At 39.5% G+C, this 27,988-nt stretch overlaps 1 protein-coding gene across 2 annotated transcripts; it reads left to right on the forward strand.

Annotated features, from left to right (window-relative positions):
• Nucleotides 1-2,226: 2,226 nt before the first annotated feature.
• top2a (DNA topoisomerase II alpha) lies at nucleotides 2,227-27,988 on the forward strand. 2 transcript variants are annotated; one of them, XM_062056001.1, is made up of 35 exons: nucleotides 2,227-2,400; nucleotides 2,906-3,055; nucleotides 3,137-3,227; nucleotides 3,299-3,362; nucleotides 3,453-3,598; nucleotides 4,815-4,912; nucleotides 11,385-11,597; nucleotides 11,718-11,891; nucleotides 12,007-12,108; nucleotides 12,194-12,331; nucleotides 12,411-12,549; nucleotides 12,619-12,776; nucleotides 12,884-13,009; nucleotides 13,086-13,196; nucleotides 13,366-13,471; nucleotides 13,607-13,716; nucleotides 13,841-13,933; nucleotides 14,009-14,123; nucleotides 14,213-14,334; nucleotides 15,593-15,741; nucleotides 21,159-21,390; nucleotides 21,467-21,601; nucleotides 21,794-21,994; nucleotides 22,063-22,258; nucleotides 22,335-22,426; nucleotides 22,547-22,687; nucleotides 22,776-22,859; nucleotides 22,946-23,152; nucleotides 23,245-23,359; nucleotides 26,483-26,641; nucleotides 26,710-26,893; nucleotides 26,969-27,027; nucleotides 27,111-27,227; nucleotides 27,308-27,528; nucleotides 27,648-27,988. In XM_062056001.1, exons 1-35 carry the CDS (start codon nucleotides 2,383-2,385, stop codon nucleotides 27,780-27,782), a joined length of 4,701 nt encoding a protein of 1,566 aa, XP_061911985.1. In that variant the 5' UTR covers nucleotides 2,227-2,382; the 3' UTR covers nucleotides 27,783-27,988. The 2 variants fall into 2 exon arrangements, with proteins under 2 accessions (XP_061911985.1, XP_061911986.1); XM_062056002.1 differs by having other exon boundaries at nucleotides 2,909-3,055.

Here is a 27,988-nt window from a genome sequence, read left to right on the forward strand (position 1 = left end):
GAAGGCCACTATCAGAGCAACCTGGGCTCTCATAACACCTGAGCAGTGCCAGAAACTCATCGACTCCATGCCACGCCGCATTAACGCAGTAATTGAGGCAAAAGGAGCTCCAACCAAGTATTGAGTATTGTACATGCTCATATTTTTCATTTTCATACTTTTCAGTTGGCCAACATTTCTAAAAATCCCTTTTTTGTATTAGCCTTAAGTAATATTCTAATTTTGTGACACACGGAATTTTGGATTTTCGTTTGTTGCCACTTCAAATCATCAAAATTAAATGAAATAAACATTTGAATGCATCACTCTGTGTGCAATGAATAAATATAATGTACAAGTTACACCTTTTGAATGCAATTACTGAAATAAATCAAGTTTTTCAAAATATTCTAATTTACTGGCTTTTACCGTATATATATACCTACTATATACCTACTATATATATATATATATATATATATATATATATATATATATATATATATATATATATATATATATATATATATATATATGTATATATATATATATATATATATACCTACTATATACCTACTCATATATATATATATATATATATATATATATATATATATATATATATATATATATGACTCATATATATATATATATATATACTATATACCTACTCATATATATATATATACCAACTATATACCTACTCATATATATATATGAAAAAAAAAAAATATATATATATATATACCTACTATATACCTACTCATATATATATATATATATATATATATATATATATATATATATATATATATATATATATATATATATATATATATATATATATATATATACCTACTATATACCTACTCATATATATATATATGTATATATATATATATATACACATATATATATATATATGTATATATATATATATATATATATATATATATATATATATATATATACCTACTATATATATATATATATATATATATATATATATATATATATATATATATATATATATATATATATACCTACTATATACCTACTCATATATATATATATATATATATATATATATATATATATATATATATGAGTAGGGTAATATATAATAGGTAGGTATATATGTATATATATATATATATATATATATATATATATATATATATATATATATATATATATATATATATAGTAGGTATATATATATATATATATATATACTATATACCTACTCATATATATATATATATATACCTACTATATACCTACTCATATATATATATATACCTACTATATACCTACTCATATATATGTATATACCTACTATATACCTACTCATATATATATATATATATATATATATATATATATATATATATATATATATATATATATATATATATATATATATATATATATATATATATATATATATATATATATATATATATATATATATATATATACATACCTATTAGTAGGTATATACCCCGGCCGGGTCATACCAAAGAGTAGACTATAAAACTGGGATTACCTCCCTGCTTAGCACTCAGCATTAAGGGTTGGAATTGTGGGTTAAATCACCAAAAATCATTCTCGGGCGCGGCCACCGCTGCTGCCCACTGCTCCCCTCACCTCCTAAGGGGTGATCAAGGGTGATGGGTCAAATGCAGAGAACAAACATCTAATGTGTGTGTGACAATCATAGGTACTTACTTTTACTTTATATATATATAGCCCAGCCCCAAGCCAAATTCAAAAAGTTTGGGGACCCCCTCAACTGAATCATTGAGATTTTGTCTAAATGGAAGTGCAACGTAAGTGCAAATTGCGCATGCGCAGCGGTACACCGCGGGAGAAGACGCTGTTCCGCCCACAAAACGGTGCATCCTGATCAGAAAGCGGATTTGAAGATGGTCTGAAAAACATAATGTATGCAAAATTCGGACCAAAGAACCACCATTACATGTTATGCATACCAAAAGAAATTGTTTTAAATGTAAAAAAAAAAATCGTAATACAACCCTTAAGGGATTTTCTTCACAGAGACTCATGTTTACCCTTAGGCAAACCTGATTGGGCAGTTTAAGTAAAAGGGCGGGTTTAAAAAAATGTAGCAAAGTTGATTGGCGAGTTTAAAAAAAAGGCGGGCTTAAAGTGTCTACGATCTTGCTGGTTGGTCACGCCAGCAAAAGCTTGTTTCCAAGCTTCCCATTGATTGGTTGTAAAAACTGGCGCCAGGCAAATGCTAAATTTTCAAACTGAGTCACCTTTTCTTGCTGGCAGCGCTCTGTTTTATTGTTGTGTGTTCCGAAACATACTCGTCTTTTATTAGGAGTTAGTTTATTAGTTTTAATCGTCGTGAACATTGAACGAAAGAAGAAGACAATGGCTGAACCGTTGAAGGTAAGTGTCTGTTAGGTATTAAACGACGTCGCTTGTCCGTTACTACAATTTTGTTGTTAGCTAACGTTAGCTAGTTAGCTTTTATCTAATTTCAAAAACATTGCATGCTACAGTATTACAATATTTGTTCAGAGAATGACTGCCAAACACAACCGTTGCTCATCACGGAAACGCTCATTAAAGTTGATTATGTGAGCTATCCGCCTCAGGTTAATCGAATAACGTTTTGAAACCACCTCGTCCCACATCCTGCGTTTAGGCACAAAATGGCGTTGCATTGGGTCAGTGATACTTGAATATATTAATCGACCCAAAAAGTAATCACTTTATATGTAACCTCACGTATGAATGACATTTTGTTTGAATAACCCGGATAAAATGTATATTTCATAATTCAAGTTGACCACAATTTTGAACAAAATACAACTAAAAAACCTCTGTGACATAACCGATTGTTGTTGTTATCCCAAGCAATTTAAATAGAGAACATATTTGTCTTCCACAGCAGAATTTCTTTGAGAACAGGCCACTGGAAAAGACCAAGAAAGATCCCAAACGTGTGTCGGTGGAAAGGATTTATCAGAAGAAGACTCAGTTGGAGCACATCTTGCTCCGACCTGACTCTTACATTGGCTCTGTTGAACCTGTCACCCAGGTAAAACTGTGCTGGCCCAAAATAATGTTTGTATCTGTCTTAAAAGTTGTTGTCTTACCTATTGTTTCCCTTTTTCTATAGCAAATGTGGGTGTACGATGAAGATGTTGGATTGAACTGCCGGGATGTGACATTTGTGCCAGGGCTGTACAAGATTTTTGATGAGATTCTTGGTAAGCAGCAGCAGCAGTAGTGCTTTGAATTTCTCTACATACTCATGCAAGTATTTCACCACTCTTTTCAGTGAATGCTTCTGACAACAAGCAGAGGGATAAAAGCATGTCCTGCATCAAAATTACCATCGATGTGTGAGTATAATATCTCTACACACCAATATTAGGATCTCCCCCATTTGATTTACAGCAAACTGAACTTGCACATGTTTTTTCTCTTTTCAGTGAAAACACCACCATTAGTATATGGAATAATGGCAAAGGTATCCCAGTGGTGCAGCACAAAGTGGAGAAAGTGTATGTGCCTGCCCTCATCTTTGGACAGCTCCTCACCTCCAGTAACTATGATGACGATGAGAAAAAAGTCACTGGTAAGATACTTTTTAGAATAGGATACCTATTATGTTTTGTTGTAATAATTTACTCTTTATTTGTACCTCGGTGTCACACAAATACTGTTTTGACCTTAATATAAGACAATCACTCTTTTTCCAAAACCGTTTCAGGAAAATTATTTTGTCGAGGCAAAAACTCATGTCTTCAACATCAGTGAAATTAAAAATGGTAGTTTCAATAAAAAAACTTATGCTGTTTCGGCTCAACACTTGTTTGACTCTTCATTCTCAAAATGAGTGTCATAACATTGACTCCAGTCTCATTTTCCCAACATTTGAGGCACTTTTTCCCCAATGGGTTTCTGTCGCGGCTGCATCTTTCCATGTCACTGGCGTGAGAGTGACAGAAAGAAAATCTCTGAGTCTCCTGGGGAGAAGTTGTATGGTGCCACCAGTATCTCCATGTAACATTTCTAGACCCTGAATATAAAACCTATTAACCTTTTCTTTTCAGACCTATTTCTTGGGGAAAAACATTCTGGTCAACATGGTAACTAGGGGCTGGGAATCTCAGGGCACCTCATATGTTAGGGGTAAAGTATAAACTAACCAAACAAAGTTTATATTTCATCATAAGTATATGGAGTCCAGATTAATGGGGCATTTGTAGTAATTAGTTAAAATTTATGTGACAATATTAGATCCATCCCATGTTTATGTGGCTTTCTGTAAAGACCGAAATGGACATTGCTGTCTCTTCAAGAGAATGTGTTCCTTCAGCACAACATGGCAAATGAGCACTAATAAAATATTTTGTGTTTGCGGTTTATTATAAAAGTCTCAAGAATATTCCTGCAAGAGAAATATAAAGAACTCGATTAAAACCACTTCTATTCATTTACACATTGGAGTCCTGTGTAAGTTTCACTGCATAAATTAAGCACAATTGTAAGCAATGCATTTTGTGGCTCTTGTCCTCCACAATGGTGGCATAAATTAAGCACAAGAGTAATCAATGCATTTTGTGGCTTAAATGTGACGATAGTTTGATATTGTCACACTTCTAATGGTAATATAGCTCTGTAAAGATTGTCGCTGTCAGATTCATTTATTTTCTAAATATGTTCCGATGCATACAGTCAAATGTGTGGTAATCCTGTAAAAACAAAATCACATTTTTTTATTAGATTTAAAGTGATAATGGCATGAGTGGAAGGTTTCACAAGGTGTATTGTGTGTTTTTCACCTATAGGTGGACGTAATGGATATGGTGCCAAGCTGTGCAACATTTTCAGCATACAGTTCACGGTTGAGACTGCCTGTCGAGAATCAAAGAAGTGCTTCAAACAGGTAAAGAGCAAAAGTAACACAACTGGCCTCATCAATTAAAGGTTTATATAAAATGTGTACATTTGATAGCACATTCAGAGCTGATCTAAAAACCTTGTGCGCAGAGGATTGCGTCTGTTAAATAGCTCATTTAGTATGTTTGCCTTCATCTACATGCAGAATATACATCGGAACCTTGATTTACAAACTTGATTGGTTCTTGAATTGGGTTTGTTAATAGAAAAGTTTGCAAAATGAAGCAACTTTCTCCATAAGAAACAAAACAAAAGCCCCATTTAATTAAGTTTTGTACACTTTGAACACAATTTAAAAATGCTAAACAGCACTGTATATCTAACAAACATAAAGCGGAGTTGATGAATCCACAGTATTTATTAACAAGCCAAAACAATGACTACGACAAGCACAGCGTATACAGAGAATACACACATAAGTCTGTTTGGTGCTCTCATAAATCACAAAAATCCTTCACTTTAACAACCATTTTACTACAACAATAAACATTAAAAAATAAATATCAATTCAAAGTTGTTCCTCACAGATTGAGAAATGCCCCAAAGGGGAGGGGCTGTGCACGCTGCTTTGTGCTGAGTGGAGCACTGAGCGATACAGAGAGAGAGAGAGAGAGAGTGCTCCAAAGGAGAGGGGGAGTGAGGTCTGTGTGTGCGCTAGGATTGTTCCAATACCAATATTTCGGACTATAAGTCAGTTTTTTTTATAGTTTGGCCGGGGGTGCAACTTATACTCAGGAGTGACTTATGTGTGAAATTATTAACACATTACTGTAAAATATAAAATAATATTATTTAGCTCATTCACGTAAGAGACTAGATGTATAAGATTTCATGGGATTTAGCGATTAGGAGTGACAGATTGTTTGGTAAACGTATAGCATGTTCTATATGTTATAGTTATTTGAATGACTCTCACCATAATATGTTACATTAACATACCAGGCACGTTCTCAGTTGGTTATTAATGCGTCATATAACGTACACTTATTCAGCCTGTTGTTCACTATTCTTTATTTATTTTAAATTGCCTTTCAAATGTCTATTCTTGGTATTGGGTTTTATCAAATACATTTTCCCCAAAAATGCGACTTATACTCCAGTGCGACTTAAATATGTTTTTTCCCTTCTTTATTATGCATTTCGGCCGCTGCGACTTATACTCTGGAGCGACTTTTACTCCGAAAAATACGGTAGATAGTTTTCAAAATAAACGGGACCTCCGAAAAATTTCAATATTGGCTAAATTTTAACAGAAAATCTTACCATATCATACCAACTTTATTTGTAACATAGGCCTGGGCTGATAAAAAATTTTGCTTGACGATATAGTGACCTACAAATTATTCCTGATAAACGATATGATTGCCATTATTTTTATGGGACCAAAATTAACTATTGATAATACATAATAATAATAATGCATGTATATCCTTTCAAATGTAATCGACTTGTTTTTCTTGTATATTTTAAAGGCCTACTGAAATGACATTTTTTAATTTAAACGGGGATATCAGATCCATTCTATGTGTCATACTTGATCATTTAGCGATATTGCCATATTTTTGCTGAAAGGATTTAGTAGAGAACAACGACGATAAAGGTCGCAACTTTTGGTCGCTGATTAAAAAACATGCCTATACCGGAAGTAGCGTGACGTCACCGGAGGAAGGACTCCTCACATTTTCCCATTGTTTACAATGCAACGAGAGAGATTCGGACCGAGAAAGCGACGATTACCCCATTCATTTGAGCGAGGATGAAAGATTTGTGGATGAGGAAAGTGAAGGACTGCAGTGCAGGACGTATCTTTTTTCGCTCTGACCGTAACTTAGGTACAAGGGTTCATTGGATTCCACACTCTCTCCCTTTTCTATTGTGGATCACGGATTTGTATTTTAAACCACCTCGGATACTATATCCTCTTGAAAATGAAAGTCGAGAACACGAAATGGACATTCACAGTGACTTTTATCTCCACGACAATACATCGGCGAAGCTCTTTAGCTACTGAGCTAACGTGATAGCATCGGGCTCAAATGCAGATAGAAACAAAATAAATAAATCCCTGACTGGAAGGATAGACAGAAGATCAACAATACTACCAAACTCTGGACATGTAACTACACGGTTAATGCTTTCCAGCTTGGCGAAGCTTAGCAATGCTGTTGCTAACGACGCCGTTGAAGCTAACTTAGCTATGGAACCTCGACAGAGCTATGCTAAAAACATTAGCTCTGCACCTACGCCAGCCAGCCCTCATCTGCTCATCAACACCCGTGCTCACCTGCGTTCCAGCGATCGACGGAAGGACGAAGGACTTCACCCGATCATCCGTGCGGTCGGCGGCTAGCGCGTCTGCTATCCAAGTCAAAGTCCTCCTGGTTGTGTTTCTACAGCCAGCCGCTAATACACCGATCCCACCTACAACTTTCTTCTTTGCAGTCTTCATTGTTCATTAAACAAATTGCAAAAGATTCACCAACACAGATGTCAGAATACTGTGGAATTTTGAGATGAAAACAGCTTTTTTGTATTTGATTCAATGGGGTACCAATACTTCCGTTTCAACGATTGACGTCACGCGCATACGTCATCATATATAGACGTTTTCAACCGGAAGTTTAGCGGGAAATTTAAAATTGCACTTTATAAGTTAACCCGGCCGTATTGGCATGTGTTGCAATGTTAAGATTTCATCATTGATATATAAACTATCAGACAGCGTGGTCGGTAGTAGTGGGTTTCAGTATGCCTTTAACATTGTAATTGGAATGTACACTTTTAAATCTCAAGGTTAAATAAAACAAATATTAACAATAAAAAACACTTATCAAAATTTTGCAGTTCAATAAAAATCACAACTAAAAGCTATACAATATATTAATGAGGGTGTGGAGGGGCCTCAAATATACACAACCAAAACAATAAATAGAATGGCTAAATAAAGTTTTGACAAACAAAGTTGCACATACATATTGAACATGTAGGCAGTTGTAAAGTTTTACATAACAGGGCCGATATATTGTCGAGGGTAACACCCTTCACTTTACCCGGCAGTGGGTCCCTACAGTTCCGCTCTTGGGTTGGAATGATGAGGCAGTCGATTCGTTACAACTGTTTAAGTTTTCCACAAAGCCAAGACATCCACGATGCTACGAGCGCTCCTGCACACAAACTAACGCTCCCTCTCCTCTCTCTCGCCCACTCACTTACACACATCACTCACCCCTCATACTGCCATTCTTAAAGGAGCACACACATAAATATGCTACTCTCACAACAATCAGTTCACAAGATGGCCGAATCGGCTGGGAAGCAGTCGAGCAGCTTTTTTGGCGCTCTGAAAAGAGCAGAGGAGGCAAGTAAAGACAGTGTTACTAGCCAGCTGCGGACTGTGTATTACTTGGCAAAAGAGAACCTGCCCATGTCGAAGTTCCCAAGCCTGATTGAGCTGCAAAAGTCCAATGGTGCCAGCTTTCTGGCAGTTTATGGCCATCACGAAGCCAGAGATGAAATGCTAGAGGTATTGAGTGCCACTGTATTAAAAGACGTTGAACTAACTTGCAAAATTCTAAGTTTGTTGGCATTATTTGCCATGAAAGTGTAGTTATGGCGGTTTTTAAACGACTGATGATCTACATACAGGTGAGAATAGTCAACTAAATTTGTCATATGCATGTATGCCCTGGCACACAATTATCATAATTTCCTGACCAAAGCAAAAAACTTTTTACACTTTTATACTGAAATAAATACAAATATTAAAACAAATACTGGCAGCGGTAAAGTTTAAATCCATGAAGGAAAGAAGAAAGTGAATGAATGTTTATAACTGAATTCATTTACATATGCAAAAAAAATGGTTTTCTTTTGTAATATTTTTTTAATGAAATAAGTAACATTTATGACAACCTTTTTCCAAAACACCATATAGAATGTGAGGTATAACAGGATAATGCATACATTTTATCATTTGTTTTCAAAACGGTTACAAAAAAGTGGGACCCCAAATATTTACTGTGGGACCCCATTTGTATGACTTGATGGGGTCCCTTGGACCCCATTTTGAAAATTCCTAGCGCCAACACTGTATACTATGTAGGAGTTTGTTACAAAATTCTGTCATTTCACTTTCATTCGTTTGCACTACGTGGGAGGTTTTGACTGCGCTAATAATTAACAAGCCGACCAGCTGTGTGCGCGTCCAGAGTTGTTGCCGTAGGGCTGTGACGTAGGGTGTGTGTGGTTGTGGAAGAAGGTGTGTGATGTTGACATTAAAGAAGCGGTGGCTACCGAACCTGCTCTAATGTCTCCCGTTTTTAATTTTATTAGATAAGTACACTGTATAGGCGAACCCAGGACACTCGGCTACACTGCTAATATGTAGCATCATTTCAAAAGTCGCCCGCTAGACAATGAAGAGTGCTTACTCCGCACGTCAATATCTCCGTTTGGTGCCACACGCCCACACCATCAAAATGCAGAGGCAAGCATTTCCAGATCAACACCGTATGACAAAAATAGTGATTTTTTTTAGTTGTGATTTCCTTCCCTGCATGAAAGTTTAAAAGTAGCATATATTAATGCAGTATGAAGAAGAATGTTTTAATGTAGACACATAGAATCTTCATACTGCTGTGATTATATGCATCAAGTGTTCATTCCAGGCTAAGGCAAAATATCGAGATATATATTGTGCATCGCGATATGGCCTTAAAATATCGCGATATTAAAAAAAGGCCATATCGCCCAGCCATAGGTGAGCTAGTTAACTACATTAACTGCCACTCTTTAAATTCCTTGTACAGGTCCAACTGTGTATTTAAATGTTTACCTTAATTTGAAGCAAAGGTGTTAATACTAATCGCCACCTTTGGCCAGCCATGTTTTAAAGCAGAGCGGTGCTTCAGAGTTTTAAGTGTCACATTTATCTTGAGTTTTGAAGTAGAGGGCTTTTACATTTGCTTCTCTGATGCTTCGGTGAGTGACTATAGCTTTACTTACGCACACCAATTTGCTTGAGAACTTAAATCTCTCTTTGTAGCGACTATCACTAGCACAGTAGCTAGAGATAGCTCCTCTGCTGCTCGCTCGGTGTCAAATGTTTAGCTACTACTTGGCTTGAAAGTGACTCTCCCCATAGCTTGTGTAGACTAACCTAGTATAGCGGCTGGGTGTCTGAAGAGTAGTTTAAAACTAAAAAGCCCGCAGCCTTCACCGCAGTAAGCGAGTAGACGCTCCATCTATCCCCGTGCACAAGCGTGTGGCTATAAATAGAATTTACAAAAACTTTGTTGACATAGTATGAGGGGAGACAAGGTTGTTTTATAATTATCTCCGCCATGCCTCAATGGTTTGATTTAAAATATATGTGCATAATAGTTCCTCTTTAAGAGGTGATTTGCAGCCAGCAGGCTCCAAAATGAGTCACTATAGCTCAGGGGTCACCAACGCGGTGCCCGCGGGCACCAGGTAGCCCGTAAGGACCAGATGAGTAGCCCGCTGGCCTGTTCTAAAAATAGCAGCACTTACCAGTGAGCTGCCTTTATTTTTTAAATTGTATTTATTTACTAGCAAGCTGGTCTCGCTTTGCTCGACATTTTTAATTCTAAGAGAGACAAAACTCAAATAGAATTTGAAAATCCAAGAAAATATTTTAAAGACTTGGTCTTCACTAACTGACAAAGAAACAGATAACAGATTTGGTGTCCAGTTCAAAGTTATTATTTGTACAAACATGGTGCAAAGTAATTCATGATTTGTTAAAAAATGTTAGTGGCTAGCTAGTTAAAATGAGATATTGTGATTTCACAAGACTGTCTTAGAAGTGATCATTTGAAAATGTTTAATTTGAATTTCTATATATATTTATTGTGAGAAATCATTAAGATGATCAGTGTTTCCACAAAGATAAATATCATTAATTATTAATAATAACATAGAGTTAAAGGTAAATTGAGCAAATTGGCTATTTCTGGCAATTTATTTAAGTGTGTATCAAACTGGTAGCCCTTCGCATTAATCAGTACCCAAGAAGTAGCTCTTGGTTTCAAAAAGGTTGGTGACCCCTGCTATAACTCATATAAGAAAGTATTTTTTGCAAAACTGCATTTTTTTGATTATGGATCATTCCAGCCCACCATTGCAGGTAGTGCTGGTGTCACCCAGAGTGCACCTTTTGGCGTGGTAAAAGGTGTCGCAGACCAATGTGGAGGAAAATGATTGTGACCAAAGGGACAGCCTTTAGTGCACACAAAAAACTAAGTTAAATAGGATGGGCGGCACCACTTATGCACTTATTATCAAATGCGCACAGTCTTAGTAGAGCACCCGCAATATGCCCACTAAATAGTACATGCAATTTTTTTTACTTTGTACTTATTTGGATCTTAGTAGTTTAGTCTCAATGTGTCTGTGATGAAAAATTATCCTAACAGCATGTGCATGTTTTTCCGTAGACCTGGTATGACAACATGGGCAGGACAGGGGATGCTACCATCAAACCATTTGATGGAGATGAGTACACCTGCATCACCTTTAAGCCAGATCTGACAAAGTTTAAGATGAGTGTCCTGGACAAAGACACAGTGGCCCTGATGACCAGGAGGGCCTATGACATTGCTGGATGCAGCAAGGGTGTCCGTGTGTTCTTCAACAGCAAGAGACTGCCTGTACGCTAACTTGATGTCTCTTATTTATGTATCTATTGTTCAGCTATCATGCTATAAGAAATAGTTTTGTTTTCCACTTAATCTTCTCATCAAATCTTATTTTTTCACCTTGCACCCTAGGTCACAAATTTCCGCGGCTATGTGGGCTTATATCTGAAGGACAAAGTCACCGAGACAGACCATGAACTTGTGGTGGTTCACGAGGTTGTCAACGACCGCTGGGAAGTCTGTCTCACTGTAAGCGAGAAGGGATTCCAGCAAGTCAGCTTTGTCAACAGCATTGCCACAACCAAGGTAATGTTACACTGGATTAGATAACCTCTAAATCCATTTATATACATGTATGTTACAGACTGTTTTGTAAGTTTTGATTGTGTCACAAAGCAGCACTGTTTCCTCTGGGCTTTAGGGTGGAAGGCACATTGACTATGTGGGTGAACAGGTGGTTAGCAAGCTAATTGATATTGTGAAGAAGAAGAATAAGGCTGGCGTAGCTGTTAAACCCTTTCAGGTCTGTCACACAGACACACATCCACATTCCAAAGTGATTGTTTTTTGTGTGAACAAATCTCAAGACTCCTTCATCCCTCATTCAGGTGAAAACCCACATGTGGCTGTTTGTCAACTGTCTGATTGAGAATCCCACGTTTGACTCCCAGACCAAAGAGAACATGACTCTGCAGCAGAAGAGCTTTGGCTCCACTTGCCCTCTCAGTGACAAGTTCATTAAACAGGTGTTTGCTGTGAATCTGCAGCACTGCTCTATTTTCCTTGGTGCTCCAACTCATCTTTGTTCCGTGTTCTCCATAACAGGTCACCACATGCGGAATTGTGGAAAATATCATGAACTGGGTGAAGTTCAAAGCTCAGTTGCAGCTCAACAAGAAGTGCTCGGCAGTCAAATACACCAAAATCAAAGGGGTACCCAAGCTGGATGATGCCAACGATGCAGGTATACATTTTCTTGCTGTGTAGACAGACTGATGAGCCAAAATCATGCAACACCTGTGCCTTCTGACAGGTGGCAAGAACTCCATGGGCTGCACACTGATCCTTACAGAGGGAGACTCGGCCAAGACGCTTGCTGTGTCTGGGCTGGGTGTGGTTGGCAGGGACCGCTATGGAGTCTTTCCTCTTCGAGGAAAAATGCTCAACGTTCGGGAGGCCTCACATAAGCAGGTCAAACCTCAGTTGTGACTTAACGGCAGTTGCTGCCCTTAGCACGTCTTTATTTTCTGGGCTTAGTGTCCGTGACTTGGTCGTTCATTGCATATCGTCCTTCACAGATTATGGAGAATGCTGAGATCAACAACGTCATCAAGATCCTTGGTCTCCAGTACAAAAAGAACTACAGTGACCCAGAGTCCCTCAAGTCACTGCGCTATGGCAAGATCATGATCATGACAGATCAGGTTTGTGTTTAGCCTTAGCCCTCATCAAAACATGCATAAAAACGACACTAATCTTGATTTATTATTTGTGTCGCAGGATCAAGATGGCTCTCACATTAAAGGCTTGCTGATCAACTTCATCCACCACAACTGGCCCTCATTGCTGCGCCACAACTTCCTGGAAGAATTCATCACCCCCATCATCAAGGTATGAAGATCACTTTCTGCCTCAGGCTTAATTTGGAAGGAACATACAATTGGAACCAAGGTGTATCTCTCATCCCTCATAGTTGCAACAACACTGCCATCTGGTGTGTAAATCTTTGAAACCCACCAATCATTTTAACATAAAAGTTTTTTTCAATGTCTGTGTTTAGGCATCTTTAAAGAAATCCCAGCTGTCATTCTACAGTATTCCTGAGTTCAACGAATGGAAAGAGAGCCAGTCCAACTACAAATCTTGGAGAGTCAAATACTACAAAGGTTTGTTTAAACCCCTGTGTGGTAGTAAACACAACAAAGTAAGCATCCCCTCTATACCTGACTGATGTCATGGTTAGTGTTTTGTTTTCTGTTGCACTTTCTTACTGGATGTTTTCTTTTTCTCTTTCCACTCAGGTTTGGGAACCAGCACCGCTCAGGAAGCCAAGGAGTATTTCTCTGACATGCAGAAACACCGTATTCCATTCAAGTACTCCGGGCCTGAAGACGATGAAGCTATCACCCTTGTAAGTCACACTTTATTTTCTTACCCTTGCTAGGTATGATTGCACCATTAGTGCTCCAACGTTTGCATTTACAAAATAGAAGAGTAAGCTTAAAGTTTCATGTGGACACCCTTCTCTTGGTTAGGCCTTTAGCAAGAAAAAAATAGAGGAGCGCAAAGAGTGGCTCACCAATTTCATGACCAACAGACGTCAGCGAAAGGTGCACAACCTGCCTGAGGTAAACTGCCTTTTAATGATTATTTTCAGTTGCTTTACAAGCCAACACTTTAAGTGTCAAGTTTCCTGTGTTTAGGAGTATCTATATGGTCAGTCCACCAAGCATCTCTCCTACAACGACTTTGTCAACAAGGAGTTGGTGCTTTTCTCCAACTCTGACAATGAGAGATCCATTCCCTGCATGGTGGATGGTACGCTACAACAAACCTCAGTCACCTGAAAGCGTCTGATAGTTTAAAAAACATCCCTTTTGTGTGTGTGTCTTTTTGGACTACGTCAGGGCTAAAACCAGGCCAGAGGAAGGTGCTGTTCAGCTGCTTCAAGAGAAATGACAAACGGGAAGTGAAGGTGGCCCAGTTGGCTGGTTCTGTGGCAGAAATGTCAGCATATCATCATGGAGAGGTTGGAAATTGGTTTATTCATGTTGGTTTTACACGTTTTAAAAATAGTATGTTTACCAGAAATGTACATATTGAGCCACAAACATATATGCCAAATGCCTATATATGTAATGTTAAAATCATAAGAAACAAAGTGCACCGTCTATGGATTTGTTGTAAATGTGTCCTGTCAAAATGTTTGCTGTGGCAATTTATCGATATAGTCGAGTTTTTTGTGGCAGACGATTTAAAAAATTTTTTTTTTTCTCTCCTCTTGCTCCACCATACTTTTCGCCCCACAGGAGCTTTTGAAGCTTGCACCGTCCCGTTACTTATTTAGCCGAACACATAGCAAAACATGGCTAACGCTGTCTTGAGTGAGACGTTTGTTCCCAAGAAAAGAAGTGTTGTCAGTACTTTGGTTTTGCGACACAGGCGTGGAACAAGTGACTGCACTGTGCAAAAAGTGTTTCAAAAAGGCATCAGCATAACTAATTTATTTCAGCATCTGAAACTGAAGCCTCCAGCTGAGTGCGTGAAATAAGTCTTTACGAGACGAACAAGACGCAACAACAAACAAACTACGGGCTAAAAATCAGCTTGCTATAGTGGAATCATTTACACCAGGTACCGTATGTATGATGAGAAAGAAGCACAATGCGTAGAGCGATCATCACTAAAGCAGACTCTTTGTACACTGCCAAGATGTGTGAATGAAAAAGGCTGCGTTTATGTTATCTACTTACTGAAACAAACTATAGTCCTCTCAATGTTTTACATCAATAGTTATTTGGATACAATGTTTAACAACATATGTATGTTATTCAAGACAGAAGTTTGAAGTATGCACTTTATTGATCTCAATGTTGGAGATTGTTTTTTGCATGCAAAATGTGCAATGCTACATTTTTGTTAAAAGTATTCTATTCAAGCAGGGAAGCTCTTAATTAAATTCTTTGACAATGATTCCATAAAAAGTGAAATTTGTATCGGGTCTAAAAAGAACAACATTATACAAATTAGAATTTTTTTCAAGAGTAAGATGCAGTATCATTTCAAACTACTTGTTTTTGTTTAAATATATAAACATGTGTTTTGAATTATCTCTGTCATTTGGATTCAATGTTTTGTTTTTTTTCGTTGGGAAAAAAATCGTACATTGAATTTTTTTGTGAAAAAATCGGATTTTATTTTTAGGCCATATCGCCCAGGCCTACTGTGGCAGTTACAGTCATTTTTATCAAAATGGGACAGGCTTAACCGACTCCCTGATTTTTCAGATCTCTTTGATGATGACCATTGTTGGGTTGGCCCAGAACTTTGTGGGCAGCAACAACTTGAACCTGTTGCAGCCTCTTGGTCAGTTTGGAACAAGGCTGCATGGTGGCAAGGACTCTGCCAGCCCACGTTACATCTTCACCATGCTCAGGTCAGCACTCACATTTAAATTTTTAGTTTTTAAAAAGATATCTTAAGGGGAACTGCACTTTTTTGTAATGCTGCCTATCATTCACAATCCTCATGAGACACAGGAATACATGTCTTTGTTTATGTATTCTAACTCTTAAATCAAAATCGGCTAACAATAACAGTGTTTCCCATAAACTGCCAAGATACCTGTGGCGGTGGGGGCGTGGTCACCATGACATCGAGTAATTTGCATCATTTACTACAATGATATGATTTTCTCTAAAAAGGCTCAAAAAATGTATACTTACTTATTAATAACAGTTTTGTTTTAAACGTCCATCCATCCATCCATTTTACAATATAATTACAACATTTTATGTACATATTTATATACAGATTTGAACAATAAGTTATTTACTGAAATATATTTATTAATTGTGGTTCTTACAAAAAATATATCTTATAAAATATAAAAGCTAAAATGTCTCTTAAAGCTCTGCCCTTTTAATTAGTGCATACTAAATAATTTAACTTTAGCCTACTACTGCAACCATATTATTTACCAGCAACATAAAGTGAAACAGAGGCAGAGGTGTCCTGCCACAGTCAGTAACAAATAAACAGAAAACAGTTGTGGTCAAATACAAATAAGGCAACAAGAGAAGTATCCTACACTTCTCTTTTGTAAAGTAAATCTGAACAGCCTATATGGGCATCTACATCCACTATATGATTTGCCTGAGAAGCTGGACAGGACAAAAATATATATATTTTTTATTTGTGGCGGGCGTAATTCTTTCGTGGCGGGCCGCCACAAATAAATGAATGTGTGGGAAACACTGATAGAGGTTATAAGAGCCATGACATCATTGCGCCTATTCTGTCCAGCAAACTCATTAAAAACATAAAAAAAGTGCCAACAATACTCCATTTACATGTTGTAACCTAAATATTAACCAAGTATTAGCAATGATTGGAGCTGTGGCCGCAAGGTAGTTGGTGCCTGTCGTGGCGGTAATCCTAGAACCCGTTGGTGGACACCGGCGGTGAGGGATGCTGTCAAGCTGAAGAAGGAGTCCTATCGGGTTCTTTTGGCTCCTGAGGCAGCGGACAGGTACCGACAGGCCAAGCGGTGTGCGACTTCGGCGGTCGCGGAGGCAAAAACTCGGACATGGGAGGAGTTCGGGGAAGCCATGTAAGGCTGAAACGACGCGTCGACATAGTCGACGTCATCGGTTACGTAAATACGTCGACGCCGTTTTTGTGCGTCGACGCGTCGCATATTTACGTCACACTACCGTCATGGCGGACCGCAAAGCAGACGATGCGAGCGGTGCGAGCGAGGGGGGAAAAGCATGCCAAAAGTGGTCAAAAGTGTGGGAGTATTTCAATAAACGGCCTAATAATGTTGTATGCACACTGTGTCGAGCGGAAATGGCCTATCATAGCAGCACAACGGCTATGAACGAACATTTGAAAAGAAAACCATCAACTAGTCAATCGTCCGCGCGAGCATACGTTGTCATCATTACACAAAAACATGGGGTGTAACGGTACGTGTTTTGTATTGAACCGTTTCGGTACGGGGCTTTCGGTTCGGCACGGGGGTGTACCGAACGAGTTTCTAAGCTAAAGCTAACTTTAGCTGCTAAAGTCTTAACAAGCTGCTTCGCTCTTCTGCCTCTGTCTCAGCACGCAGCATTGTCCCACCCACACAACCACCTGATTGGTACACACGCAGCATTGTCCCACCCACACAACCATCTGATTGGTACACACAAAGCATTATCAGCCAATCAGCAGTGTGTATTCAGAGCGCATGTAGTCAGCGCTTCAGCGTGGAGCAGATAGGTGTTTAGCAGGTGAGCATCAGGCAGCGGACTCTCCCCAAATGATAATAAACACCTCCCAGTCAACTACTAGTAACATCAATATGAGCCCGTTGACCTTCTAGAAATATAAACTGCAGCTCAGCTCACTCGCAGTCCTGGCTAATTACCTCTCAGTTCCAGCCACATCGACCCCTTCTGAGCGCCTATTTTCAGCTGCTGGGAATATTGTAAACAAGAAAAGAACCAAACATGTAGACATGCTAACCTTTCTTCATTACAACTGTTAGTCACTCACTGGAATGAGTAGAATTGGTTATTGTGTACTGTGTTGGACTGGATGTTTATTTTGCACATTTTAAAAGCAATACTTAATGTTTACAGTGCTCCAGAATATTTAGATTGGCACTTTTTTGTATTGGATGTTTATCTTTATTTTTGCACATTTTAGCAAATAAGCAATACTTTCACTTTTGTTGAAATGTTTACACTGTTGTTACAGAATATTTTGTTTTGCACTTTTTTTGTACTGGATGTTTATCTTTATTTTTGCACATTTTAAAGTAAAATAAGCAATACTTTTACTTTTGAAATGCTTATACTATTGCAGAATATTAAGATTTGCACTGGATGTTGACTTTTATATTTGCACATTAAAAAGCAAATAAGCTACTTTTAATTTTGTTAAATGTTAAAAGTTTTAAATGTTTACATTGTTACAGAATATTTAGTCATGTTGTTGTCAATGTTGACTGAGTGGCCATACTTCTTTTTTTTGTAAATAAAAGCCATGCCTTTTGAAAAAACGGGCCTACATTTATTTTTTCATCTTCATTTTGAATAAAAAAATAATCGGTAAAAGGAAAAATAATCTATAGATTAATCGAAAAAAATAATCTATAGATTAACCGATTAATCGAAAAAATAATCTATAGATTAATCGATAGAAAAATAATCGTTAGCTGCAGCCTTAAAGCCATGGAAAACGACTTCCGGACGGCTTCGAAGCGATTCTGGACCACCATCCGCCGCCTCAGGAAGGGGAAGCAGTGCACTATCAACACCGTGTATGGTGAGGATGGTGTTCTGCTGACCTCGACTGCGGATGTTGTGGATCGGTGGAGGGAATACTTTGAAGACCTCCTCAATCCCACCAACACGTCTTCCTATGAGGAAGTAGTGCCTGGGGAATCTGTGGTGGGCTCTCTTATTTCTGGGGCTGAGGTAGTTAAAAAGCTCCTCGGTGGCAAGGCCCCGGGGGTGGATGAGATCCGCCCAGAGTTCCTTAAGGCTCTGGATGCTGTGGGGCTGTCTTGGTTGACAAGACTGCAGCATCGCGTGGACATCGGGGGCGGTACCTCTGGATTGGCAGACCGGGGTGGTGGTTCCTCTCCTTAAGAAGGGGAACCGGAGGGTGTGTTCTATCGTGGGATCACACTCCTCAGCCTTCCCGGTAAAGTCTATTCAGGTGTGCTGGAGAGGAGGCTACGCCAGATAGTCGAACCTCGGATTCAGGAGGAACAGTGTGGTTTTCGTCCTGGTCGTGGAACTGTGGACCAGCTCTATACTCTCGGCAGGGTCCTTGAGGGTGCATGGGAGTTTGCCCAACCAGTCTACATGTGTTTTGTGGACTTGGAGAAGGCATTCGACCGTATCCCTCGGGAAGTCCTGTGGGGAGTGCTCAGAGAGTATGGGGTATCGGACTGTCTGATTGTGGCGGTCCGCTCCCTGTATGATCAGTGCCAGAGTTTGGTCCGCATTGCCGGCAGTAAGTCGGACACGTTTCCAGTGAGAGTTGGACTCCGCCAAGGCTGCCCTTTGTCACCGATTCTGTTCATAACTTTTATGGACAGAATTTCTAGGCGCAGTCAAGGCGTTGAGGGGATCTGGTTTGGTGGCTGCAGGATTAGGTCTCTGCTTTTTGCAGATGATGTGGTCCTGATGGCTTCATCTGGCCAGGATCTTCAGCTCTCGCTGGATCGGTTCGCAGCTGAGTGTGAAGCGACTGGGATGAGAATCAGCACCTCCAAGTCCGAATCCATGGTTCTCGCCCGGAAAAGGGTGGAGTGCCATCTCCGGGTTGCGGAGGAGACCCTGCCCCAAGTGGAGGAGTTCAAGTACCTCGGAGTCTTGTTCACGAGTGAGGGAAGACTGGATCGTGAGATCGACAGGCGGATCGGTGCGGCGTCTTCAGTAATGCGGACGCTGTATCGATCCGTTGTGGTGAAGAAGGAGCTGAGCCGGAAGGCAAAGCTCTCAATTTACCGGTCGATCTACGTTCCCATCCTCACCTATGGTCATGAGCTTTGGGTTATGACCGAAAGGACAAGATCACGGGTACAAGCGGCCGAAATGAGTTTCCTCCGCCGGGTGGCGGGGCTCTCCCTTAGATATAGGGTGAGAAGCTCTGACATCCGGGGGGAGCTCAAAGTAAAGTCGCTGCTCCTCCACATCGAGAGGAGCCAGATGAAGTGGTTCGGGCATCTGGTCAGGATGCCACCCGAACACCTCCCTAGGGAGGTGTTTAGGGCACGTCCGACCGGTAGGAGGCCACGGGGAAGACCCAGGACACGTTGGGAAGACTATGTCTCCCGGCTGGCCTGGGAATGCCTCGGGATCCCCCGGGAGGAGCTGGACGAAGTGGCTGGGGAGAGGGAAGTCTGGGCTTCCCTGCTTAAGCTTCTGCCCCCGCGACCCGACCTCGGATAAGCGGAAGAAGATGGATGGATGGATGGATGGATGGAAGTATTAGCAATATTGTTATTATAAGTGCTAACGTTAAGGACCTAGTTTTAGCGGCGCATTGAACACCGAAAGCTTACTAGCTTATGCTGCTATATTGATCAGCTGGTGAGCTGCTATATCGCCTCTGAGCAGGTGAAAGTTAATTCTAGGCTATAAATCATGCCTCTCACCTGGACAGTAGACGGATGTGGCTATAAACCGAGACGTTGGTAAACTTTGACAGCCAACTTAGACCTGTTGATGGCAAAAAAGACGCTCATTTGCACCCACATTTTTTTTCCTGCTTTCTTTTTACCCTTCCCGAGAACTGATTAATTATTTATCTAAACGGGAAAATAGGAACATTCCATCAGTCGTCATCTCAGTGAAAGGAGACATTGTACAGTGTTTATGTTCGTTGTCTCTCATGGAGTGTGCCGTGAGTAGTATTCAGTGTTGAAGGAAAACGCAAACATCAGGATTTGTTTGTGAAATTAATGCGCCATCGTATGCGTAAAATGAGCAAATTACATAAATGTTACATGTTATTATGAATGTGCATGTTACTACATTACATATAAAACCTTGATTGAGGTGTTTGGATGTTTTTTTAAGGGCGTAATAGAGCGACTCCCTTTGACTCCATTGTTAGCTGACTTTTGCTTGAATTTATTTACTGGTTAGAGTGCAAAAAAAAGAAAAGAAAAACGTGTGCTTATCTTACAAAGGATTGTGAATGATTGGCAAATTTCCCCCCAAAAAGTGAGGTTTACGTTTTAATAGACAAATGTAGTAATGACACAATAATTTGCATGTACTGCAAGTTTTTGAAATTATATCTAGGATGTTTTATTATTGTATATTTATGCTTCATCCCTTTTAGCACTTTGGCCCGTCTTGTTTTCTCGGCGACGGATGACAACTTGCTTAAGTACAACTACGATGACAACCAGCGTGTCGAACCAGAGTGGTACATTCCCATCATCCCTATTGTACTAATAAACGGCACAGAGGGTATCGGCACAGGCTGGGCTAGCAAAATTCCCAACTTCAACGTCCGAGAGATCGTCTCCAACATTCTGCGGATGCTCAATGGAGAGGAGCCGCTTCCCATGGTGAATAAGTAACTCTTGGTTGGGGCCCTTTTGAACGTTCAAATGATAAAGAGGATAATTTTTTCCCTGCTCTTAGCTCCCTGATTACAAAGGCTACAAAGGCACAATTAATCAGCTAACAGAGAACCAGTACATTATCAGCGGAGAGGTGGCCATCATTGATTCCACCACCATTGAGATCTCTGAATTGCCTGTAAAAACTTGGACGCAGGTTAGTTGCCATTTAAACATGATGATCATACTCTCACCTACTACACCATTAAGGTACTTGCAAGATTAGAAATGGTTATGTAAATTGTTTTATAATGATCTAGTGTAGTTCTACACTATTTCTACCATTATACAGTTTGCAAATGTACCTAATGTTCTGTCTGCATCTTCACTTGATTTGTCTCTGATCCAGTCTTACAAGGAGAACGTTCTGGAGCCAATGCTGAATGGCACAGATAAGGTCCCTGCGCTGATCACAGACTATAAGGAGTACCACACAGACACCACTGTGCGATTTGTAATCAAGATGACGGAGGAGAAGCTACGGGAGGTGGAGGCCGCTAGCCTCCATAAAGTCTTCAAGCTGCAGAATCCTCTCACCTGCAATTCCATGGTACATTTCTTATCATGGGCCTGCAAGAGCATCTTCATATCAGTAACCAATAATTCTCTTCATTTCAGGTTCTCTTTGACCACGTGGGCAGCCTGAAGAAGTATGAATCAGTGCAGCAAATTCTCAAAGACTTCTTTGAGTTGAGGATGCAATACTACGATCTGAGAAAAGACTGGCTGGTGGGCATGCTGGGGGCGGAGTCCGCCAAGCTCACCAACCAGGCTCGCTTTATCCTGGAGAAGATCCAGGGCATCTTAGTGATAGGTGAGTTAGTTTCTTGTTACAGGGTGTCATGTGCCATTTCGACTTAAATTCTAACTATTTTGGGTCTTGCATATAGAGAACAAAGCAAAGAAGGAACTGATTCGCATGCTGCAGGAGATGGGCTATGACTCCGACCCAGTCAAAGCCTGGAAACAGTCTCAAGAGAAGGTAACTTGATAGTCTTTTCAGTTTAATTTATATAGTCGGCTTCCTCTTGCTCTAATTATAATGTTTATATATAATGCTTTAAGTATAAAGTATACCCTCACCCTGATGTTTGATTGTTAGAATGAGGTGGAAGAAGAGGAGCAGGGGGAAGCTGGAGAGGGTGACACTAGTGGCCCGGACTACAACTATCTGCTGAGCATGCCCATGTGGTTCTTGACCAAGGAGAAGAAGGAAGAGCTGTGCAAGCAGAGAGATGCCAAGGTGTGATGCACTTTTTTGCAATATTTAGTTGCTTTTTTTATATTATTGCTTGTTTTTTAACGTTTCCTTCTCTATTGTTGATTTGCAGGTTACAGAGCTGAATACTCTAAAAAAGAAGTCTCCATCTGACTTGTGGAAGGAAGACCTTACAGTTTTCTCTGAAGAACTGGAGGTAACCACATGACATCAGATAATTAAGCCCTTGTAAAAACTAGACCTTTTCATTTGACTTAACCCCTGCTTCTTCTTTTTGCTCAGCGCATTGAGGCCAAAGAGAAGGAGGAAGACCAGTTGCCTGTCATGAAGACCTCTGTGAAAGGGAAGAAGGTTAAGGTAAAACAGGAGACTATGCCCACGCCTCAGGGTCGCCGTGTCATCCCATGCATCACCAGTGCCATGAAAGCAGATGCTAATAAGAAGGCTGAGCTTTTGAAAGGAGATCGCAAGAAGGGCAGAAAAGTCAAGGTCTGGTCTAGTGATGGTTTCAATGAAAATTGGTGCGATTGTGCACCATTATGCTACATTGACATTATGTTTTGCCAATTGTGCATTTATAGACTGAAGATTTGGTCGTGAAGATGGAGTTTGGAGAAGATGAGGAGGACGCACAGCCAGTGGAGGAAGTTTGCTTGGCGTCCCGATTGAGCAAAAAAAGCAAACCATCCCAAAGAGGTTAGTGACTGACAGTGACGGCTTAAATTCACATCCGAATTGTGATTCTTATTTATTCTAATTACCGTAATCGATACATAATTTACAAGAAGCAATTTTTTTAAAGAATAAATGCTTTAAAAATCATTTTTAGACCATCTCTGAGCTTACTTGCTGCATGTACACGTCAAGAGGAACTTTTGTAACTACTGTATGTTGTGTTGAAAGGTTTTATTGTAATTTCTCTTTTAAATAATATATTGCGAGAATCGACTGTGAATCGGATTGTGAGTTGAAAGATTCTCATCCCTATTAAGCAGGTTCAGAATTGAAAAGATGCATGTATTGCCATGTCCACACGAACACAGATACTTAAGCGCATACTTATCTCTGCGTTTAGGCCTTTTGTCCACACGCATTCTTTTGTCTTTTAAAAACGCAGACTTTTGAAAAACGCTGGCCAAAGTGGAGAGTTCCAAAACTCACGCTTAGCTTATGCGTGTACACGACCCAAACGGAGACTTGAGATAACATCACGGTTGTGGGCGGTCCTTTCCAAAGCTCAACAACATGCCTTGCTAGATTTAAACACACTATAAGAGGACTTACTGCATGTTTGAACGTAAACATGCTGCTATTTTCACGCTACATTAGTAAAAAAGACACATCATTTGCGACACTCCCACCAGCGCTCATGACAGTCAGCTGTTTTGGAGACGATCGCTGTTGAACCTCCACCTGATGGGACAACTTTGGCTTGCAAAACATTTTGCTCTGTGTCATAAGAAAGGTGCAATATGAAGTTAACTTGCGTGTGTGACTTACATTTTTGTAGAAAAAGCCGGGCGCGACCGTGCACGCGCGTAAAAAGCGACCAAGCAACTAAAAAAACATGATTTAACGTCCTTCTTGTAGTGTGTACTGATGTTAAAGACAACATACACTTCATTGCAAATATAATATATCCCTATATCGGTGATTAAATGCTTTATAATTCCACGAGAGTTTTGCAGTGGCACACGCACGTCTGCGTGATTTAGGCACTTAAACATGCAAAAGGGTTTCCTTGGCTCGTTAGTGTGTGCTGATTTCCACAAAAAAAAACGACACTTCTCTGCACATGTAATATATCACCATGTTGCTGAACATGTTATAATTCTATGAGCGTTGGGTTTGAGCAGCAGTGGCGTGTATTCGCTCTTTAATAATGTTCTTAGGGCTCTGTGTACGTGCATGCTGGTTTTAAATATAATGTACATGTCATTGTACGTCTAGTATATCAAAATAAACATAATAGGAGGTATAATGCCGCCAAGTCAGCTATTGCTGCTTTTTTCAGGCTTCCGATTGGACAAAATCTGCATGACAGCAGGTGTATGTGTTTGTGTGTAGACATAGACAGTTTTGAAACTACACTTGTTGGGTGGAGATCGTTTTAACCCGAAATATTTGTTTTTGATGTTTATGTTCGTGTTGACATGGCCTAAAATAAGACCTGATTAGACTTTGTATGTGAAACACTAGATTACCAGGAGTGTAATGATTACTGTTGTAAAACTCACGATAGTTTTGATTTGAAACAGTAATACTATATATAACTATCGTAAAACTGTGATTGATAACCACACTGTGATAAACTCACAAACCTGAATGCTCTCTCGGGACAGAGAGGTCTAGAGTGATGTGGTGCGTCATACACGGACAGTCTGTGTATGTGGCAAACTTACCATTAGACAAACACTGGGCCCCCTGAGATTTCTAGAAGCCCTCAAACATTTCATAAGATATTATTATTAATATCTTCTTCTAATTAAAACAATGATTTAGTTTTCTGTCTTTAGTTCATCCGCTTAAAAAAATACATCAAAATACAGAATCAATTATGATCGTTTTGACAGCACCCACTCTCTTCCTATGCAATGGACTATTTCAAGTGCATGTGGAGACTTGATTCAGGAAAATGTAATGTTTCTTCTGCCAGGAGTGTGCCTTTTCCCCTAACACAGCTGGAAGTGCAGCCCAGAAGAACAAAATAAAGAAATATGACTAACACTAACATAGAAGTTGAAACACAACCTTTAGAAGGAGCATCGACTTCAGTGACACACTTTAGTTTCACTGTCTGCTGCAGCTCACCAGTAATGCTGCCCTGAATGAGGGCTTGCAGGCACAGAATATATTTCTGACTAAACTACTGTATTGGTCTTGACTGAGAAAATAAACACACCGACTAATTTATCCAAAAAAAGCATTTTTTATATTGAATTTTTTGTTTGTCTGCAAAGATTCAACTCCTCTGATGTAACATGCCATAAAAAAAAAACTCTGCTGGCACTGTGTTCAAATAATTTCTGAGTTTGTGGATAAAACATTTTGTTCCTGAAATTTATTTTACAGTACCTTAAATTCAAACTGCACTTGAATGTACTTTTATTAAATATAAACTAAAGAATTTGAGTTTTAAAAGAACTCCACAATCTGGGTGACTACTTGCCGTTTGCCAAAGCACTGGTGAGAAGCACAAATGTATACAAGTAATTTAAGAATACAAATGATTTAGCATTTGAAAGTCTTGTTGCTGAAAAAAAAGTCAGATAGTATTTAGTACAACAATGATACTTTGTTTACTGCAGAATCTTTGTGATGACAAGCAAAAAACCTAAATATCTTTTGAGAGGGAAAGAAAGTTCTCTTTACCCCCCAAAAATGTACAGAAAAAGTAGCAAAACCGAGGTACGGTCTGTTGCGTGGGTTACCTGTACCATTGCACCTCTTGTAAACAATATCATAGATATTAACAACAAAATGTTAGCATATATTACCTAAAGTAAACGTAGCGTAAATGTCTGTTAAAAGACACTGCACTGCGATAGTAAATAGTAGGGATGCAACATTACACGCTATAATCCTGCACGGGACAATCAATCCCCTTATAATAAAACAAAAAAAAAAAGTTATATTAATCAAGATCAGATGATATGAAAAAAATAATCGTGATTATTTTGTTTGCCATATCGCCCGGCCCTAAGCACAATCAACAATACTGTGATCATTTTGGTCACAAGAACCGTGATGACATTTTTATGTTTTTGCATCCCTAATTGCAGGTTAGTTAACATGTTAGCTTTTGTTATAATGTTACAGCATCAAATATGGGCAAACAGACCACCCTTCAGTTTAAGCCAGCAGCCAAAACAAAGAAGAGTCTGGAGTCCGAAGAGGAGTGCAGCAGTCTGTCTCACAGCGACGTGGAGTCAGTCGAGGTCGCTGCCCCCAGAGAAAGGGCCGAACGCAAAACTAAAGGTAAATGCTAGTGGACTATTACAACACAAGAGAAGACTTCAACACCCTGTCCTTAATGGTTTCTCCAGTGGCCATCAAGTACATTGTGTCAGATGATAGTGAGGAAGAGTTTGATGACCGGGCCAAGAACGACGCTCCAAAACGGAAAGCAGTCGTCAGTGAAGACAACTCCATCTTTTCCCCGGACAGGAGCATCATGTCGGGGGGTAACATGGACTCTCCAGCACCTCCTCTAAAAGCCCCAAAGCCAGTGTGAGTGTACAACATAAAAAAATGTCTGCTGCCTGTTGGTTTCCAAAGCCAACATTTTTTTCTATCCTCACACAGGAAAAAACTGACAAAGGCAAAATCAACCGCTAAGAAACAACTTGGAAGCAAATCGAGCTGTGAGTATTTTTGTTGGTTCTTGTATGCAACGAGCCTGAGAAATGTGGGTCTGAAATGGATTTTTCTTGATGAATTTTGACAGCTCAGTCAGAAGAGCAGGAGGCTGCACCGAAGGCTCCAGTTCAACGTAAGGCTAAACCGGCTGCACCCAAGAAAGCTGCTGCCCCTAAGAAAGCAACCACCTCCAAGAAAACTGCAGGTGATAAGACTGTTTAAGATAACAAACAAAAAAACACAAAAAGTCACTGCATTCATCTTGCACTTTAATTGTTGTTTTAGATGAGAAGCAGCCGTCCATCCTGGATGCTCTGACTAAGTCCAAAGCATCGTCCAGCACTGTGTCCAAGATAATCCCTTCGTTTAACTCCAGTGACTCAGAGGCCGAAGTCAAACCTCCAAAGCCCGCCCCTAAACGGAAACAGGTCGAAAGTGACGACTCAGACAGTGACTCGGACGACCTCATGTCCCGCCTCAAGGCTAAATTAACTGCAGTGCCAAAGGTTTGTTTATTTTATTAACGGAGGGGCTCCATGGTTTTTCAGTTGATTTCATTTTGTATTTTTCTTCATGAGTCCTCACAGACATCCTCTGTAATGTCAATGTTTTTTTTTTCCTGCAGAAGGCAAAGTTGAATGAGGATGAAAGCTTCCACATTTCGGACCAGGAATCGACAGCTCCAAAATCTGTGGCCACACTTAAAAAGCCCAGCAGAGCCAAGAAGCCTGTGTCCTACTTCGACTCTGACGCTGAATAGACCACTGTGCCAATTGTTGACTTTTTTAAAAGTTGTGTATGCAAATATATATATTTCAGCTGTAATTCTTAGTGTTAACATTTGAAGTACTGTTAAGATTTAACCACATGTTTGGTTCTGTTCCAATCTTTTTCTTGTTTTACCCAAAATATATCTTGTAAATATGTCAGTGTTTTTTGTACTAAAATAAAGTTCTTGTGATTTCA

The sequence above is a fragment of the Entelurus aequoreus genome, linkage group LG08, assembly GCF_033978785.1.
Source record: "Entelurus aequoreus isolate RoL-2023_Sb linkage group LG08, RoL_Eaeq_v1.1, whole genome shotgun sequence".
In the NCBI taxonomy this organism is placed as follows: domain Eukaryota; kingdom Metazoa; phylum Chordata; class Actinopteri; order Syngnathiformes; family Syngnathidae; genus Entelurus; species Entelurus aequoreus.

Coding starts and splice junctions, on each gene's coding strand:
- top2a (XM_062056001.1), top strand. Junction 4,913..11,384: donor CAAAGAAGTGCTTCAAACAG/GTAAAGAGCAAA, acceptor GTTTTTCCGTAG/ACCTGGTATGACAACATGGG. Junction 12,109..12,193: donor TAGCTGTTAAACCCTTTCAG/GTCTGTCACACA, acceptor TCCCTCATTCAG/GTGAAAACCCACATGTGGCT.